The following is a 16313-nucleotide window of genomic DNA, read 5'->3' on the forward strand; positions in this document are numbered from 1 at the left end:
TAGGACAGGAGACTTTTAATAAGTATATAATCACAAATGCATGTATTTGTGATGCTTTACTATGAGTTTGCATTAGATCTAGGCACAACAAAAAAAACCCAACCCTAATTCTTGTTTAATGTGGGATATAACTGCCATAAATATGTAAATAAATAATTAGAAAGAAACTCTGAATGTTGACCACCTGATTTTTATACCTTGATGTCTTTACCAGGAGAAACAAAAATCTCTGCAGTGCATGAATATAACACATGCTAAGGTGTCCTTATAACCAGCCCCTCCAAATAACACACCGTTTATGATTTATAACAAATTCCTACAATACCTATGAAAAGTTATTCCGTTATTTATACTTCCATCTGTGTACATCCGTGTGTTGCACAAGGCAGCATGCATGGGCCACATGGCAGCCTACCAAGTTACCTACCAGCTCCAGACCAGTACCATCCGAAAGAAAGTGGCTCTGACCCCGGACTCAGACAGGGAGGCCGCCCTTGGAGGAGAGACAAGTCGGAATCAGGATTAAAAAAATTGACCTCATCGTCGTCGATATGGCAGCGGCTGTGCAGGCGGCAGGCACTAGAACTGAAGCGCTGCACTGCGCGCCTGCCTGTGTGCTCGTGCAGGAGGACGGACGGAGGGCGGATCATTTTAATCAGCTGACTGGGGCGGGCGGGCTGGGCTGGCTAGCGCACACGCACGGACGCTGCACGTCGGCGTCGGATGACGGGAGGAGTCGAGTCAGACAACGGGAGGAGTCGAGTCAGGAGGAGGAGAAACCCGGACAAAGCCAACAAATCAGGAAATCCGCCCGGACTCCCCACGGCGCCCTCAAAAAGAGGACATGTCCGGGGAAATCCGGACGAATGGTAACCCTACTACGGTGCTACAAAAATGAATAAATGACAGCGCACTAGAAGGGGCATAGTCGAAAGAGAAGGGCACCCATCTTTCGACACAAATCAGGAGATGGGTGTCCTTTTCTCAGGGTCGCCCAAATCGGCATAATCGAAAGCCAATTTTGGGCGGCCTCAACTGCAGTCCGTTGTGGGGACGACCAAGGTTCATGGGGCATGTTGGAGGCGTAGGGAAGGCGGGATTGGGGCGTGATTAAGAGATGGAAAAAAGAAGGCCGTCCCTGACAAGCATTTGACTGACTTTACTTTGTCCATTTTCTTTTCACGACCAAGCCTCAAAAAGGTGCCCGAACTGACCAGATGACCACAGGAGGGAATCGGGGATGACCTCCCCTTACTCCCTCAGTGGTCACCAACCCCCTCCCACCCTAAAACAAAAAAAAAATTTTAATTTTTTTGCCAGCCTCAAATGTCATACCCAGCTCCCTGACAGCAGTATGCAGGTCCCTGGAGCAGTTTTAGTGGGTGCAGTGCACTTCAGCCAGGTGGACCCAGGCCCATCCCCCCCTACCTGTTACACTTGTGCTGGTAAATGTGAGCCCTTCAAAACCCACCCGAAACCCAATGTACCCACATGTAGGTGCCCCCTTCACCTCTTAGGGCTATGGTAGCGGTGTACAGTTGTGGGGAGTGGGTTTTGGGGGGCTCAGCACCCAAGGTATGGGAGCGATTTGTGAAGTCCACTGCAGTGCCCCCTAGGGTGCCCGGTTGGTGTCCTGGCATGTGAGGGGGACCAGTGCATTACGCCCCCCCCCCTGCAGACTATGAGTTGGTGCCTGCGCCCCTCCCCCCAGCATCTCCTTTCTCTCTTCTACCCTGCCCCTGTCCAGCGATTCTCCTTCGCCCCATCCCCCGCCGCCCTTGGTGCTTTAAATCTTTAATTTACCTCCGTTCCAGCAGCCGCGTCATTTGAAAGCCTTGCCCCTTCTCAGTGGTATACCAAGGGGGGGGGCGGTCCGTCCCGGGTGTCGGCGGGTGGGGGGGGTGCTACGTCGTCTCCTGCCACCACCCTGCGTTTTTTTTTAATCCACTCAGCGAGCGACGCAGGCAGCGCCTCGTGTCTGCCCTGCTGTGCTGTCAAAAAAGAAAATCGCTTCGCCGGCGTCAGGCCTTCTCTCGCTATGTCCCGCCCACTTTTGAGGTAACTTCCTATTTCCTCGAGGGCGGGACATAGCGAGAGAAGGCCCGACGCCGGCAAAGCGATTTTCTTTTTTGACAGCACACAGCAGGGCAGACACGAGGCGCTGCCTGCGTCGCTGCATGGATTAAAAAAAAACGCAGGATGGTGGCAGGAGAAGAGGGCTCTGTCGCTCTCCACGGAGGGGAGGGGGGGGCTCAGATGGGAGAAGGAGGTGGGGGAGCTCAGAGGGGAGAAGGGAATTGGGGAGGGGTGAGGGGAGCTCAGAGGGGTTCGCAGAGGGGAATTGGGGAGGGGTGGGGGAACTCAGAGGGGTTCGCAGAAGGGAGAAGGGAACTGGGGAGGGGTGGGGGCAGCTCAGAGGGGTTCGCAGAAGGGACAAGGGAACTGGGGAGGGGTGGGGGAGCTCAGAGGGGTTCTCAGAGGGGAGAAGGGAACTGGGGAGAAGGGAACTGGGGAGGGGTGGGGGAGCTGAGAGGGGTGCTCACAGGGGAGAAGGGGTCTGAAGCTGGAACTGGGGTCCGACAAGGGGGCAGGAGGGAGAATGGGTCCATGCCTGGGGCAGGTGGGAGAATGGGTCTGGGGCTGAAAAGGGGGGTTGCAAAGCATGTGGTGGATGAAGGGGGCTGGAACTGGGGGCTGAAAAGGAGGGTATTTGGGATAAGGGGGCTAGTGCTGGAACTGTGGGCTGAAACGGGGCAGGGGCTGAAACTGGGGGCTTTAAAGGGGACAGGGAGAACTGGCTGGGCCTGAAGCTCAGGACTGGTGAGAGAAAAGGGCTGGGGACTGGTGGGATAGTGGGGCTGAAAAGGGGGGCCGGTGGGAGATGTGGGCTGGGGCTGGAACTAGGGGCAGGTGGAACTGGGGGCTGAAAAGGGGGGGCAGAGAGAGAGGGGACAACAGACCCTGGAAGGAAGTGGGGAGCATGAGGGAGGGCAGACCCTGGATGGATGGGAGAGGGAGGGCAGACGGATTGAAGGGGCAGAGAGAAAGGTCAGATGGTGGGTGGAAGGGGGAGAGAGAAAGAGGGCAGACTGGGGCAAATGGTGGATGGAAGGGAGAGAGAGGGCAGACAGTGGATGGAAGGGACATTAGAGAGGGCAGACACTGGATGGCAGAGAGAGAGAGCAATGACAGATCCTGGATGGAAGGAAGACAGTGAAAAGAAGACGAGGAAAGCAGAAACCAGAGACAACAAACTGTAAATATATATTTTTATTATTTTGCTTTAGGATATAGTATTGTAGCTGTGTTGTTTATAAATAGAACATGTAAATAAGGTAATCTTTTTATTGGACTAATTTTAATACATTTTGACTTAACTTTCAGAGAACAAAACCCCCTTCCTCAGGTCAGGATAAGATACTGTAACAGCACTATACTGTACTCCTCTCATGCAAATGCACTCAGTCTGCTGCCCCTCACTATCTTTCTACCCTCATCTCCCCTTACGTTCCCGCCCGTAACCTCCGTTCACAGGATAAATCCCTCCTCTCAGTACCCTTCTCCACCACCGCCAACTCCAGGCTCCGCTCATTCTGCCTCGCCTCACCACCCTATGCTTGGAACAACCTTCCTGAACCCTTACGCCAAGCCCCCTCCCTGCCCGTCTTCAAGTCTTTGCTTAAAGCCCACCTCTTCAATGCTGCGTTCGGCACCTAACCCTTACCGTTCAGTGAATCCAGACTGCCCCTATCGGACCGACCGTTCACTTGTCTATTAGATTGTAAGCTCTTTGAGCAGGGACTGTCTCTCTTTGTTAAATTGTACAGCGCTGCGTAACCCTAGTAGCACTCTAGAAATGTTAAGTAGTAGTACTGACCTGAGGAAGGAGATTTTGGCCTCTGGAAGCTAAATGTATTAGTCCAGTAAAATGGTATTATTTTATTTTCTGTATTTGTTTTATTTCTATTTGTTAATTTGTAAAGTGGTGATTGGTATTTGTTAGTTTTTTCAAATTTACATCTGCTGTCTTTATATTTAGCACAGTACTAGGGGACATTTTCTGTTTCTGTGGTGTTGCATTGTATGCAGAGTCTGGCATTGGGGGTTCAGTTTAATTTTTGTCTAAATAGAAAGTTTATGATTACTTATTCTATAGTGGATTAGGGTGTATCTGTGTTTGTGAAAAAGACATGGCTTTCAGTTGGCATTGACTGTGCAGGATTGACTATCTGTACTATCTGTCTGTTTTCGTTTTACAATAGGTGAATTGATGTTCTAGTGCTCACTGTAGTGTTTAAGATGCTTTCCTTTTCCTTGTGTGACTCGTAGAAATGACTGCTTATGGTATGGTAGAATTGCTCTATAGGTCCTGAGTGTTTTGTATTCTCGGTATGCCTAGTACTGGATTTGGGGGGGGGGGGGGGGGGTGTTAAAAAATGACCGGCCCCGGGTGTCAACTACCCTAGGTACGCCACTGCCCCTTCTCTAGCCTTCCCTCCCTTCATGAGTTCGTTCTGCAGTCCCGCCCTCGAGGAAATGACGTCAGAAGGCGGGACTGCGGAACAAACTTACAAAGGGAGGGGAGGCTAGAGACGGGGCAGGGCTTTCAAATGAAGCGGCTGCTGGAACGGAGGTAAATTAAAGATTTAAAGCACCAAGGGCGGCGCACCATGGTGGCACGGCACCCTTGAAGGCAGGCGCCCCCCTGTGGCGCTTACCCCGCTTACCGGGTTTGACCAGCCCTGGGAATAAATAGCATGGAAATTATCTACTTTTTGGTGGTGGTGTAGCTACGGGTGGGCACAGGTCCACCCATTCTTATCTCAGGCCCATCCAACAGCAGTGTCTCACTCCCGTCTCTTCCTCTTCTCCGCCAACGGCCTAGTATCTGCCCCCCCCCCCCCCTGAATCTCCCCAGTGTACCTCAGAGGTATCCTTGCGGCCACGGTGATTCATTTTTGCAGCCTTCCCTCTGCCGTGTCCCTCCCTCGCTGATGTCACTTCCTGTTTCCTCACTGGTGGGACAAGGCAGAGGGAAGTCTGTGTGCGAAGATGAATCGCTGAGGCTGCCGGGTTGCCACTGAAGCACACTGAGGAGATTCGAGGGGACAGATGCTGGTCTTTGGGGGCGGGGGAGGACACAGAAAATGCTGAGCTAGAAAAACGATTCCAAGATGGCGCTCTGAACACACGCACCTGAGTTTGCTCCTGGAAGTTGCCTTGGTCTCTAGCTTTTTCTGGTGCCTTCGCTTCGTCGCTGCTAATGGGGAAGCGGAGGGGAAAGGTAAAGGAGTACCCCTCGGCTCCTGAAACCGTGTCATCGATGAGGCAAACGACCCTTCAATTTTCTAGGAAACAACCGGGTCCTCTGGGTACTTCGACCCCCTCTGCCACTGCCGATGCATTGACGTCGACAGAGAGCGGTAACGGGGCTTCCCTGAGCCCCGTGGAACACATAGCTCCGCCTCAGCCTGGGAGAGAGTTCCGTGTAGCAGCCCGAACAGAGACGGAAACCGAAGGGGTGCAACCCGACCTGTTTGAGGGGAGGACTGTAGCAGGAGAGAGTGGATCCCAGGAGCGCGAAACACAAATACAAGCAGCTTTAAAGGTATTACCGCAAGACATTGTTTCCAAACTTTCCCGTACTGAGGTCCAATCTCACTCCTCTTTACCAGCTAGTGGTGTGGTTAGACCAGCTATTGTGACGCTTGAGTCACTCTGGGACATGGTTTACAAAATTCAATCCTCTTTGCAAAATACTTTGAAAGAAAATACCAGTAATATTAAAACTCTTTCTGAGGCTGCTCTGATTCAAGCGCAAGTAACTGCATAGCAATCCTTAAAAATGGAAAATGTGGATAATAAGATTCAAGACATCGGGACTCTGGAAAATGCTTTGGTTAAAGATAACAATTTCTTACATAAACGGTTGGAATACCTGGAGAACCAGGTTAGAAGACTTAACCTTAGGTTTCTCAATTTTCCCAAGTCACCACTAATTTCCCCTTTGGAAATGGTGAAACAATATATGACTGAAATTCTAGGAATGGACAAAGATACATTACCTCCCATCACACGAGCCTATTATATCTGGAATTTTAAGGGGACGGAAGGGATTCCCCCCCCCCTGTGATGGGGGAAGGAATGAACCTTACTTCTATCCTGGAAAGTTCATTGGAAATCATTACTCAGAGGTCAACTATGCTGGTTACTTTTGTGCTGGAGCCAGATCGGAATGCTGTATTAAGACTTTCCCTAAGACACTTAGAAAAGCTGTTTTTGGGCTCAAAGGTCCGGATTTTTCCTGATCTCTCAAAGCCTACACAGATGCGACGCAGGGCATTTTTAGAACTGCGACCCAGAGTTATGGCATTGGGAGCAAATTTTGTGTTACGTTTTCCTTGTATTTGTAATGTAATGTTGGAGGGTAAACAATTTCAATTTGTGGAACCCAAACAGCTTAAAGAATTTCTAGATGCTAGAGTTGATGTGAATGTTGTATGCCCTCCCTAATTTGCAGGCTGGGGTCTGAAACAGAGGTAGCAACTGTGTTTTTTTTTTTTAATATATTTTCCTTAATGGTTATAGATACTTGAAATCTTGGAATCATTTTTCTCTTAAATTGTGGACGGAAAGGCCGTATATATTTTTTTTCTAATGTATTTTAGTTCTATTTTACCTGTAAAATGTGCCGATTGCATATTCACATTGTTTTGTGATATATTATAAAAAAATATTAATAACGATAAAGAAAAAAAAAGAAAATGCTGAGCTAAAGGTGGGGGTTGGAAGGGCCTATACAATTTAACTCTGGGTCCTCTCAAAATAGAAGGGCTGGCTACGCTGCTGCTTTTTGGGATTCTGCCAGGCACTTGTCACCTCGACTGGCCACTGATGAAACAGGATACTTAGCTTGATGGACCTTCGGTCTGATCCAGTATGACAAGTTCTAAGTTTTTATGTTCCAGCCAGTTTTAGGTGGGACCAAAATGGATGGACATGGAACTCAGCTCCTTCTGGCACTCCTGCTCTCTGCCTCGCCCCCTACCCTCAAACACAAAATATTAAATACCTGAGCTGGTGGGGATCCCCAAACTGCACCAGCTGAAGATTTCCTCCTCCTCCTCCGGCAGCACTTGAGCCGACTCCACTGCCAGTAGTTCCTACGCGCTCAGTGCTTTCGCATGGGTGAAAACTGAGCATGTGCAGAGGGGCCGGTATGTGTTGCCGGCTGCCGTTTGGAAGAGCATTGGCTGCCTGAGGAGGAAATCTTTAGCTGGTGGGGTTTGGGGAGTGCCACAATTTTGGGTGGGCCTGAGTCCAAATTGGATGGGCCACAGCCCACCCAGGCCCAACTGTAGCTACACCGTTATGTTCACCTTTTTGAATGTAGTTGCAAAAAACCTCAGAAAGGCGGTATATCAAGTCCCATTTCCCTTTTGAGCATTGAGAAGATCAGTCTGTGATCTAATATTAAGAGGTAAAGAATCCCGATGTTTGGACCTGATATGTAGTTTGTTCCCCAAACACACTGCTCACTAAAGATACAGGCAATTGCCTTTGAGACTGAGGTTCTTTTCTCTACGCCTCCAATTTATTTGAAACAAGCACTACAGATTTATTGCCCACGGCGTACACCGAGGTCTGAAACTGCTCTGCTTCTTTCAACTGATGTGATTAGACAATTCCACGATGTGGACACTCAAGTCTCAGTTTTTGTTCAAGCTTCTGTCAATTGTGGAATGCACTGTCTGGACAGCTTTATTTTTTTGTTACATTTGTATCCCACATTTTCCCACCTATTTGCAGGCTCAGTGTGGCTTACATAGTACCGTAAAGGCGTTCGCCAATTCTGGTATGAACAAAACAGTAATGTTGTGGTAGAATAAGGTTCGTGTGTACAGACACATTAGGGAATCGTAGAGAGGAAGAGTTATTATATGTCCATTACAAGCTTTGGTTTCGTTGTGTTGCAGGGTGCAGGCATTTAAGTTGGGTCGGTAGGGTATGCCTTTTTGAACAGGTTAGTTTTTAATGATTTCCGGAAGTTTAGGTGATCATAAGTTGTTTTCACGGCTTTTGTTAATGCGTTCCATAGTTGTGTGCTTATGTAGGAAAAGCTGGATGCATAAGTTGATTGTATTTGAGTCCTTTGCAGCTTGGGTAATGGAGATTGATCTTGTTGATCTTGATCTTGTTGTGTTTCTGGTTGGTAGGTCTATGAGGTCTGTCATGTATCCCGGGGCTTCGCCGTAGATAATTTTATGAACCAGGGTGCAGATTTTGAAAGCAATACGTTCTTTGATTGGGAGCCTGTGCAGTTTTTCTCAGAGGGGTTTGGCGCTTTCGAATCGCGTCTCTCAAAATATAAGCCTGGCTGCCGTGTTTTGAGCGGTCTGAAGTTTCTTTATAATTTGTTCTTTGCATCCCGCATAAATTCCGTTGCAGTAGTCTACATGACTTAGTACCATTGATTGTATCAAGCTGCGAAATGTTTCCCTCGGGAAGAATGGTTTCATGCGTTGAGTTTCCACATTCAGTGGAACATTTTCTTTGCTGTAGATTTCACTTGCTTCTCTTTGGCTGAACTAATTTAGGATTGATTATGTGGTATATGGATGGAGTTGTTTTTGTTGAATAATGTGAATGTTACCTTGTAAACCACTTAGTTATAGGTGGTATAGAAACTTTTTTAAATCAATCAATCTCAACAGACCTCGGGGACAATACAGGAAGGATCTTGCAAGACTGGGCATACAAATGGTAGATGAAATTTAGGGGCCCTTTTACTAAGCCGCATAAGCGTCTACGTGGGCCCAACGTGTGCCAAAATGGAGTTACTGCCCAGCTACTGCGTGGCTGTTACGGCAACTTCATTTTTGGCGTGCGTCCGATACGCGTGTCTGAAATACGTGCCTACACTACAGCAGGTCATTTTTCAGCGCACCTCAGTAAAAGGACTCCTTAATATGGACAATTGCTAAGGGGTCCTTTTACAAAGATGTGCTGAAAAATGACCTGCAGTAGTGTAGGCGCGTGTTTTGGGTGCGCGCAGAATCACTTTTCAGCGCACCTGCAAAAAAAAAAAAATGCCTTTTAAAAACTTTTTTGTTTAAATCTCTTTATTGGTGCATGAAGTCAGATACAAATCTCATACAGTATTTGCAAAACAATGTGTTTTCAGTAACGATACAACCATGTTTAGATATGACAAAGAACATAATGACACTGACCTTCATATCTTTTACCATTAACTCCCGTACCCCCTTGAAGTTCCCCCCTTCCCCCCCCAACCTCCCCCTTGTTGCTTATTACCTATATCTTACTTCATCCTGGAATCTCCGAGTCAAGACTTTGCAGTGAGAACAAGGAAAGCGCTCTTCCCCATAGGTCTCGATACTGGTGCTTTCCCAGTGAGGTAGAGAATTTGTGTGCTGTAATTACCCATTTAGCCATTTCAATCATACAATTCTTTCACACATCTTTACAAACTTTTACACCAAATTACTCAGTCCTAGATAAATATTTTCCTCCACCACCTTCACTATGCTTTTTCAGTTATTTTTCAACTTGCCTCAGTGGTGCTTACTGCCCAGTTATTATTTCTGTGGCAATATCTTGAGCACCCCATTTCTTCATCGGCTTTATATTATTTTTTTGTATTATTTAAACACTTATCTGTGTAGATATTCAGACTGGGGGTTCAAAGACGTCCGACATGCATGTTTCGCTGTTAAGCATCTAGGCTTCCCCCTTGGCAGGGGGAATCCCGGAAGTAATGTAGCGAAGCTGGCGCTAAAACGGCATAAGGGGGATGTTCTTGATACAGTTTAACAGCGAAACATGCATGTCGGACGTCTTTGAACCCCCAGATATAGCAGAATTAGAAAAGCTTCAAAGAAGAGCAACCAAAATGATAAAGGGGATGGACCTCCTCTCATATCAGGAAAGGCTAAAGAGGTTAGGGCTCTTCAGCTTGGAAAAAGAAAGATGAGGGGAGATATGATTGAGGTCTATAAAAGCCTGAGTGGTGTAGAACGAGTAGAAGTAAATCGCTTTTTTACTCATTCCAAAAGCACAAAGACTAGGGGACACTCGAGGAAGTTACATGGAAATACTTTTATATTCCATATATTTTTATTTTACATTTATATAATTAACATAAATGTTTAGGCAATATCCTACATTAACTGACAGGAAAATTTAAATTTACTTAGAGAAAAATATCTATTAACTTTGTCCACATACTTAGATCCAAGTACCAGGAAACATGAAAAAGAAATTATCAATAGAGCAGTAGAGAACATATAAACACTTGCAGCTGATATACAGCATAATCAATTATTAGATGTGACCAAGGTAACCCTAGTACCTTCTTTTTTTTTTTGTATTTGTACCCTGCACTTTCCCACTCATGGCAGGCTCAATGCAGCTTACATGGGGCAATGGAGGGTTAAGTGACTTGCCCAGAGTCACAAGGAGCTGCCTGTGCCTGAAGTGGGAATCGAACTCAGTTCCTCAGGACCAAAGTCCACCACCCTAACCACTAGGCCACTCCTCCACTGTTGCTACTATTTGAGATTCTACATGGAATGTTGCTATTCCACTAGAAGTCGGCCCTTGCAGATCACCTATGTGGCCGCGCAGGCTTCTGCTTCTGTGAGTCTGACGTCCTGCACGTACGTGCAGGACATCAGACTTACAGAAACAGAAGCCTGCGCAGCCTTCTACATGGAATGTTGCTAGTGGAATAGCAACATTCCATGTAGAATCTCCAATAGTAGCAACATTCCATGTAGAATCTCCAATAGTATCTATTTTATTTTTGTTACATTTGTACCCCGCGCTTTCCCACTCATGGCAGGCTCAATGCAGCTTACATGGGGCAATGGAGGGTTAAGTGACTTGCCCAGAGTCACAAGGAGCTGCCTGTGCCTGAAGTGGGAATCGAACTCAGTTCCTCAGTTCCCCAGGACCAAAGTCCACCACCCTAACCACTAGGCCACTCCTCCACTGTTGCTACTAGTTCAGATTCTACATGGAATGTTGCTATTCCACTAGAAGTCGGCCCTTGCAGATCACCAATGTGGCCGCGCAGGCTTCTGCCAGGTTTCAATTTTTTAAAAAGTATTAGCTGGGCACACAGCTTCATCTATTTATAAAATTTTTATTAACACAACACACAACTTCAATACTGCCCTTCAACATAATTGGCAGCTTGATACAGAGTCTGTGGTAGATGAAAATATGTGGTACAGGCAGCTCCTTGTGACTCTAGGCAAGTCACTTTACCCTCCATTGCCCCATGTAAGCCGCATTGAGCCTGCCATGAGTGGGAAAGCGCAGGGTACAAATGTAACAAAAATAAAATAGATACTATTGGAGATTCTACATGGAATGTTGCTACTATTGGAGATTCTACATGGAATGTTGCTATTCCACTAGCAACATTCCATGTAGAAGGCTGCGCAGGCTTCTGTTTCTGTGAGTCTGATGTCCTGCAGGACGTCAGACTCACAGAAGCAGAAGCCTGCGCGGCCACATTGGTGATCTGCAAGGGCCGACTTCTACATGGAATGTTGCTACTATTGGAGATTCTACGTGGAATGTTGCTACTATTTGAGATTCTACATGGAATGTTGCTATTCCACTAGCAACATTCCATGTAGAAGGCTGCGCAGGCTTCTGTTTTTATATATATATAAAGCCCACTACATGAGGAATTTGTACTAGGCTGCGCATTTGGTTTGCTATTCTCTAAACAGCTTATGAAATATTACAAAATATTATAGAAAAATTGGACAGGAATCAGAGAATTAAAAGTCTTTTTATTACTCACCCACCAGCACAGCATCAGACATCAGTTGCGTAAGTTGTAACAAACTTACCAAATCTAACATCAGTACCTCTGGTAATTATAAGTAATCAGACTAATTATATAAAGAAGAGAAAAAGGAGGAAGAAAAGTTTATTCCTCATACAAAGGTCACAGAACAGAGAGAAAAAAAGAGAAAGAAAGGAAGAAAGATTCTTAGATATAGAGAATTAGTTTCTACGAAGGGGGGAGAGCACCCCCTTCGGGAAAAAATAGGCCATTGGACGGATCTGAAACTCTCTTTCCAAGCATGCCTAGTTTTTCAGAGTTTCTTTGTCTGCAGCGTGGTTTTATAGGCTGTGGTGAGCATCCACCTCTCCTCTACCCTGGACCAATCATAGGTGCGGCATTTGTGCTGGAGACTTGTAATTGGGTCTTTCATATGTGCTGGAGGCTTGCAATTGGTGTCCTTGCTATACCTCTTCTCAGTAAATTACATTTGTAACAAGTTATACCAGGTAGCTGAGTTGCCCTAGCAATGGGAGACCCCATCAGCGCTTGTGACCAGCTAGAAAATCCTGCATGTGGCTGATAGTAAAGAAAGATGGGGGATGGGAAATAGTGCAGCATACCTGAAGTAGAACTTTATATCTAAAAAATTATAGACAAATTGCACTTTGCTGCCCAATGACGAGTTCAACAAGCAGAACTGTTGGGCTAAATTCTAATTATCCCAGTAATTTCAACAACAGAGTCTATCACTACAAAAAAAGGTTAATAATTTGTATTAGAAAGGTATCATTCCTATTCAGTAGTATTTTGCCTGTCTGTCGTTCTACGTTTTGAAAAATAGTTTGTGCCTGGGACTTGCTGTCAGTGTATATTAGCCAAATAAGGGCAAACAGCATGTATTTGGCAAGTGACTCCTAGCATTAATGCTGCAAGATTACCAACAGGAGTTGCAGTGGCTATTTTGAATTCCAGGAACCCAGGAGCAGGAAACAGTGGGCATTGCTCCTGATCCCCCCTAGATACTAAGGATGCCAGGCACGGCTGGGAACTGGATTGGAGGGTGGGGAGGGTTTAGTGTGATTGAGTACAGAATGGAATCGATGCACTAGCAAGACTGGGTGCAGAATGGAATCAAAAGCAGCAGATATATCAAGAACGGCTGCCATAACTGAATTCTTCTGCCCTAGCTCAGAAAAACAAACATCACGTGTAAATATGAAAACAGCCTTCAAGCTGTAAACTGCAAGGAAAGCAAACTGATACTCGTCCGGAATCATATGGTTATCTAAAAACTGTTGAATGTGGTCCAAAGAAGGTCTGTGTTCGCTGAGAATCTCAAGATCAGTTTTAACACTGGCTCTTTCCAATGACAGCGGTAAAAATGCCTGTGTTAAAGAGCTGTTAATGAATTCGACATATACAGGGGTGGAAATTCAGAGCGATTTAACCAGGCAGCTTTGGAACTCAAGCATTGTCCTACTGGGACAGACCCAAGGTCCATCAAGCCCACTATCATGTTTCCAATAGTGGTTAATCCAGGACACAAGTGACCGGCAGTGTCCCTAAAAAGATTTCACACTGCTTATCACAGGTATAAGCAGCGGATTTTCTCCAAGTCTACCTTAATAATGGTTTAAAGACTTTTCTTCCAGGAACTTGCCCAAACCTTTTTAAAACTCTGACAAAGGGTGTGATAAAAAGTAGCCAATGTAGTTCATCTTATTTGCTTAACAAGGTGGCCAGCATGCCTGCCACTCTGTGCAAAACATGCAGGTCACCTCCCTTAGGGGCCCTTTTACTAAGCCGCGTAAGTGTCTACGTGCGGCCAACGCACGCCAAAATGGAGTTACAGCCTGACTACCACGTGCCTCTTGTGGTAATTTCATTTTTGCCGCACATCCAATACTCGCGTCTGAAAAATATTCTTTATTTACGGACGTGCGCCAAGTGGCATTTGGCGTGTATAGGTCATTACCACCTGGATTCTTTACCGCTAGGTCAATGGCTGGCGGTAAGGTCTCAGACCCAAAATAGACACGCGGCAATTTTGATTTTGCCACACGTCCGTTTTCGACAAAAAAAAAAGCATTTTTTGTAGGTGCGCTGAAAAATTATTCTGCGTGCGCTCAAAACACACGTTTACACTATCGCAGGCCATTTTTCAGAGCACCTTAGTAAAATGACCCCTTATACCTTTAAGACTGTAGCTTCCGCTCTGTGCGAGTTACATTCCCCTCTGTCATTTGTTGATGCCCTGTACAAGTCGTTGGTGAGGCCCCACCTGGAGTATTGTGTTCAGTTTTGAAGGCCGTACCTTGCGAAGGATGTTAAAAAAATGGAAGCGGTGCAAAGAAAAGCTACGAGAATGGTATGGGATTTGAGTTCCAAGACGTATGAGCAGAGACTTGCTGACCTGAACATGTATACCCTGGAGGAACAGGGGTGATATGATACAGACGTTCAAATACCTGAAAGGTATTAATCCGCAAACAAATCTTTTCCGGAGATGGGAAGGCGGTAAAACGAGAGGACATGAAATGAGATTGAAGGGGGGCAGACTCAAAAAAGATGTCAGGAAGTATTTTTTCACGGAGAGGGTGGTGGATGCTTGGAATGCCCTCCCGCGGGAGGTGGTGGCGATGAAAACGGTAACGGAATTCAAACATGCGAGGGATATGCATAAAGGAATCCTGTGCAGTAGGAATGGATCCTCAGAAGCTTAGCCAAAATTGGGTGGCAGAGCAGGTGGGGGAAGAGAGGTTGGTGGTTGGGAGGCGAGGATAGTGGAGGGCAGACTTATACGGTCTGTGCCAGAGCCAGTGATGGGAGGCGGGACTGGTGGTTGGGAGACGGGAAATACTGCTGGGCAGACTTGTACGTTCTGTGCCCTGAAAAAGGCAGGTACAAATCAAGGTAAGGTATACACATATGAGTTTATCTTGTTGGGCAGACTGGATGGACCATGCAGGTCTTTTTCTGCCGTCATCTACTATGTTACTATGTATGTATTTGTTTTTCTTTAATCCCCACCTCTTGCTAGATAGGGATCCCTCTGTATTTATCCCATGCCTTTTTGAATTCTATCTCTGCTTTTGTCTTAACCACCTCCCCCGGCAGGGCATTCCAAGTATCTATCACCCTTTTGGTGAAAAAGTGTTTCTTGAGGTTGCTTATAAGCTGACCTCCTTGCAATTTCACTTTGTGTTCTCTAGTTCCATAGCTGCCCTGTCTTTGAAAAGAAGATTTGTTTGCTCATTATTGCAGGTATTTCACCAGGGGAAAGCCAAATGGAACCTTTCTACTTTTTTGGATGCAGCCAGGTACCTGTGAAGTAGCTTGGCCTCTGTGAGAAACAGGATACTAAGCTAGATTGGCCTGTGGTCTGCACCCTGCATGACAATTGTTATGGTTTTTTTTTTACCCTGTCTTTGGAATACAGGGTTTGCAGCATAATAGAGGCAGTACATTATCTCTTTTTTATCGTTAGGGAGTCCACTTAACCAGTTAGTCCTGTCAGATTTTCATTAGTTTCTGTGATTTGCTCCTATTCCATTAGGTCCATAAATAGAGTCATCATAGCCCATAGCTGCAGCAGGTGAATTACCTTTACCTGAAGTATCTGACATCATCTTTAGCCCTGGTACATTTTATCCTGTGTGCCATGCGGCCAGTATACATTTTTACTTTTCCTTCCTGACATACTAAAATCGTAGAAGTCACCTTGCTCAGATTCACATAGGTTTTAGGCAGTGAGATCACCATCTGAAGTTACTCAGCAAGACTTGGGGTGAGAACTTTACCTCTCCCCTTAGGGAATACACAGGTATTCTCCAGCTCCGCTGATGAAATTCAGTCCATCGTCACCGATCCCTCTTTCTCCCATGTGGTTACTTTGATGTCTTTTTAGAGATGATAAAGAAGTGAAGCTTTTATCACACTCAGAACATGTAAATGGCTTATCACCAGTGTGGATTCTTTGATGAATTTTCAAATGTGAAAGGCGAATGAAACCTTTGTTACACTCGGAACATGAAAAAGGCTTCTGTACCATGTGGCTTCTTTGATGCATTTTCAGATTTGATAGATGATTGAAGCATTTATTACACTCAGAACATGTAAAAGGTTTCTGACCTGTGTGGATCCTTTGATGGATTTTCAGATTTGATAAATTAATGAAGCTCTTATTACATTCAGAACATGTAAAAGGTTTCTCTCCTGTGTGGATCCTTTCATGAATTTTCAGATTTGAAAGACGTATGAAACCTTTATCACACTCAATGCAAGTAAAAGGTTTCATTCCTGTGTGGATCATTTGGTGTCTTCTTAGAGATGATAAGGAAATGAAAGTTTTATCACATCGAGTACACGTAAATAGATTCCCTCCAGTATGGAACCTTTGGTGAATTGTCAGTTCTGACAAATTATTGAAACTTTATCACACTCAGTACATTTAATAGCTTTTTTTTTCATGTGACTCATTTGGTGC

At 45.8% G+C, this 16313-nt stretch overlaps 1 protein-coding gene across 1 annotated transcript in view; it reads right to left on the reverse strand.

Annotated features, from left to right (window-relative positions):
• Window positions 1-14862: 14862 nt before the first annotated feature.
• The window catches only part of LOC115462146 (gastrula zinc finger protein XlCGF57.1-like), a 30084-nt gene continuing 28633 nt past the window's right edge, over window positions 14863-16313 (reverse strand). The window contains exon 5 of the mRNA XM_030192191.1: window positions 14863-16257. Coding sequence (XP_030048051.1) covers window positions 15636-16257 — 622 coding nt within the window. The 3' untranslated portion in view covers window positions 14863-15635. The remainder of the gene's footprint in view (window positions 16258-16313) is intronic.

The sequence above is a fragment of the Microcaecilia unicolor genome, chromosome 1 (assembly GCF_901765095.1).
Source record: "Microcaecilia unicolor chromosome 1, aMicUni1.1, whole genome shotgun sequence".
Lineage (NCBI taxonomy): Eukaryota > Metazoa > Chordata > Amphibia > Gymnophiona > Siphonopidae > Microcaecilia > Microcaecilia unicolor.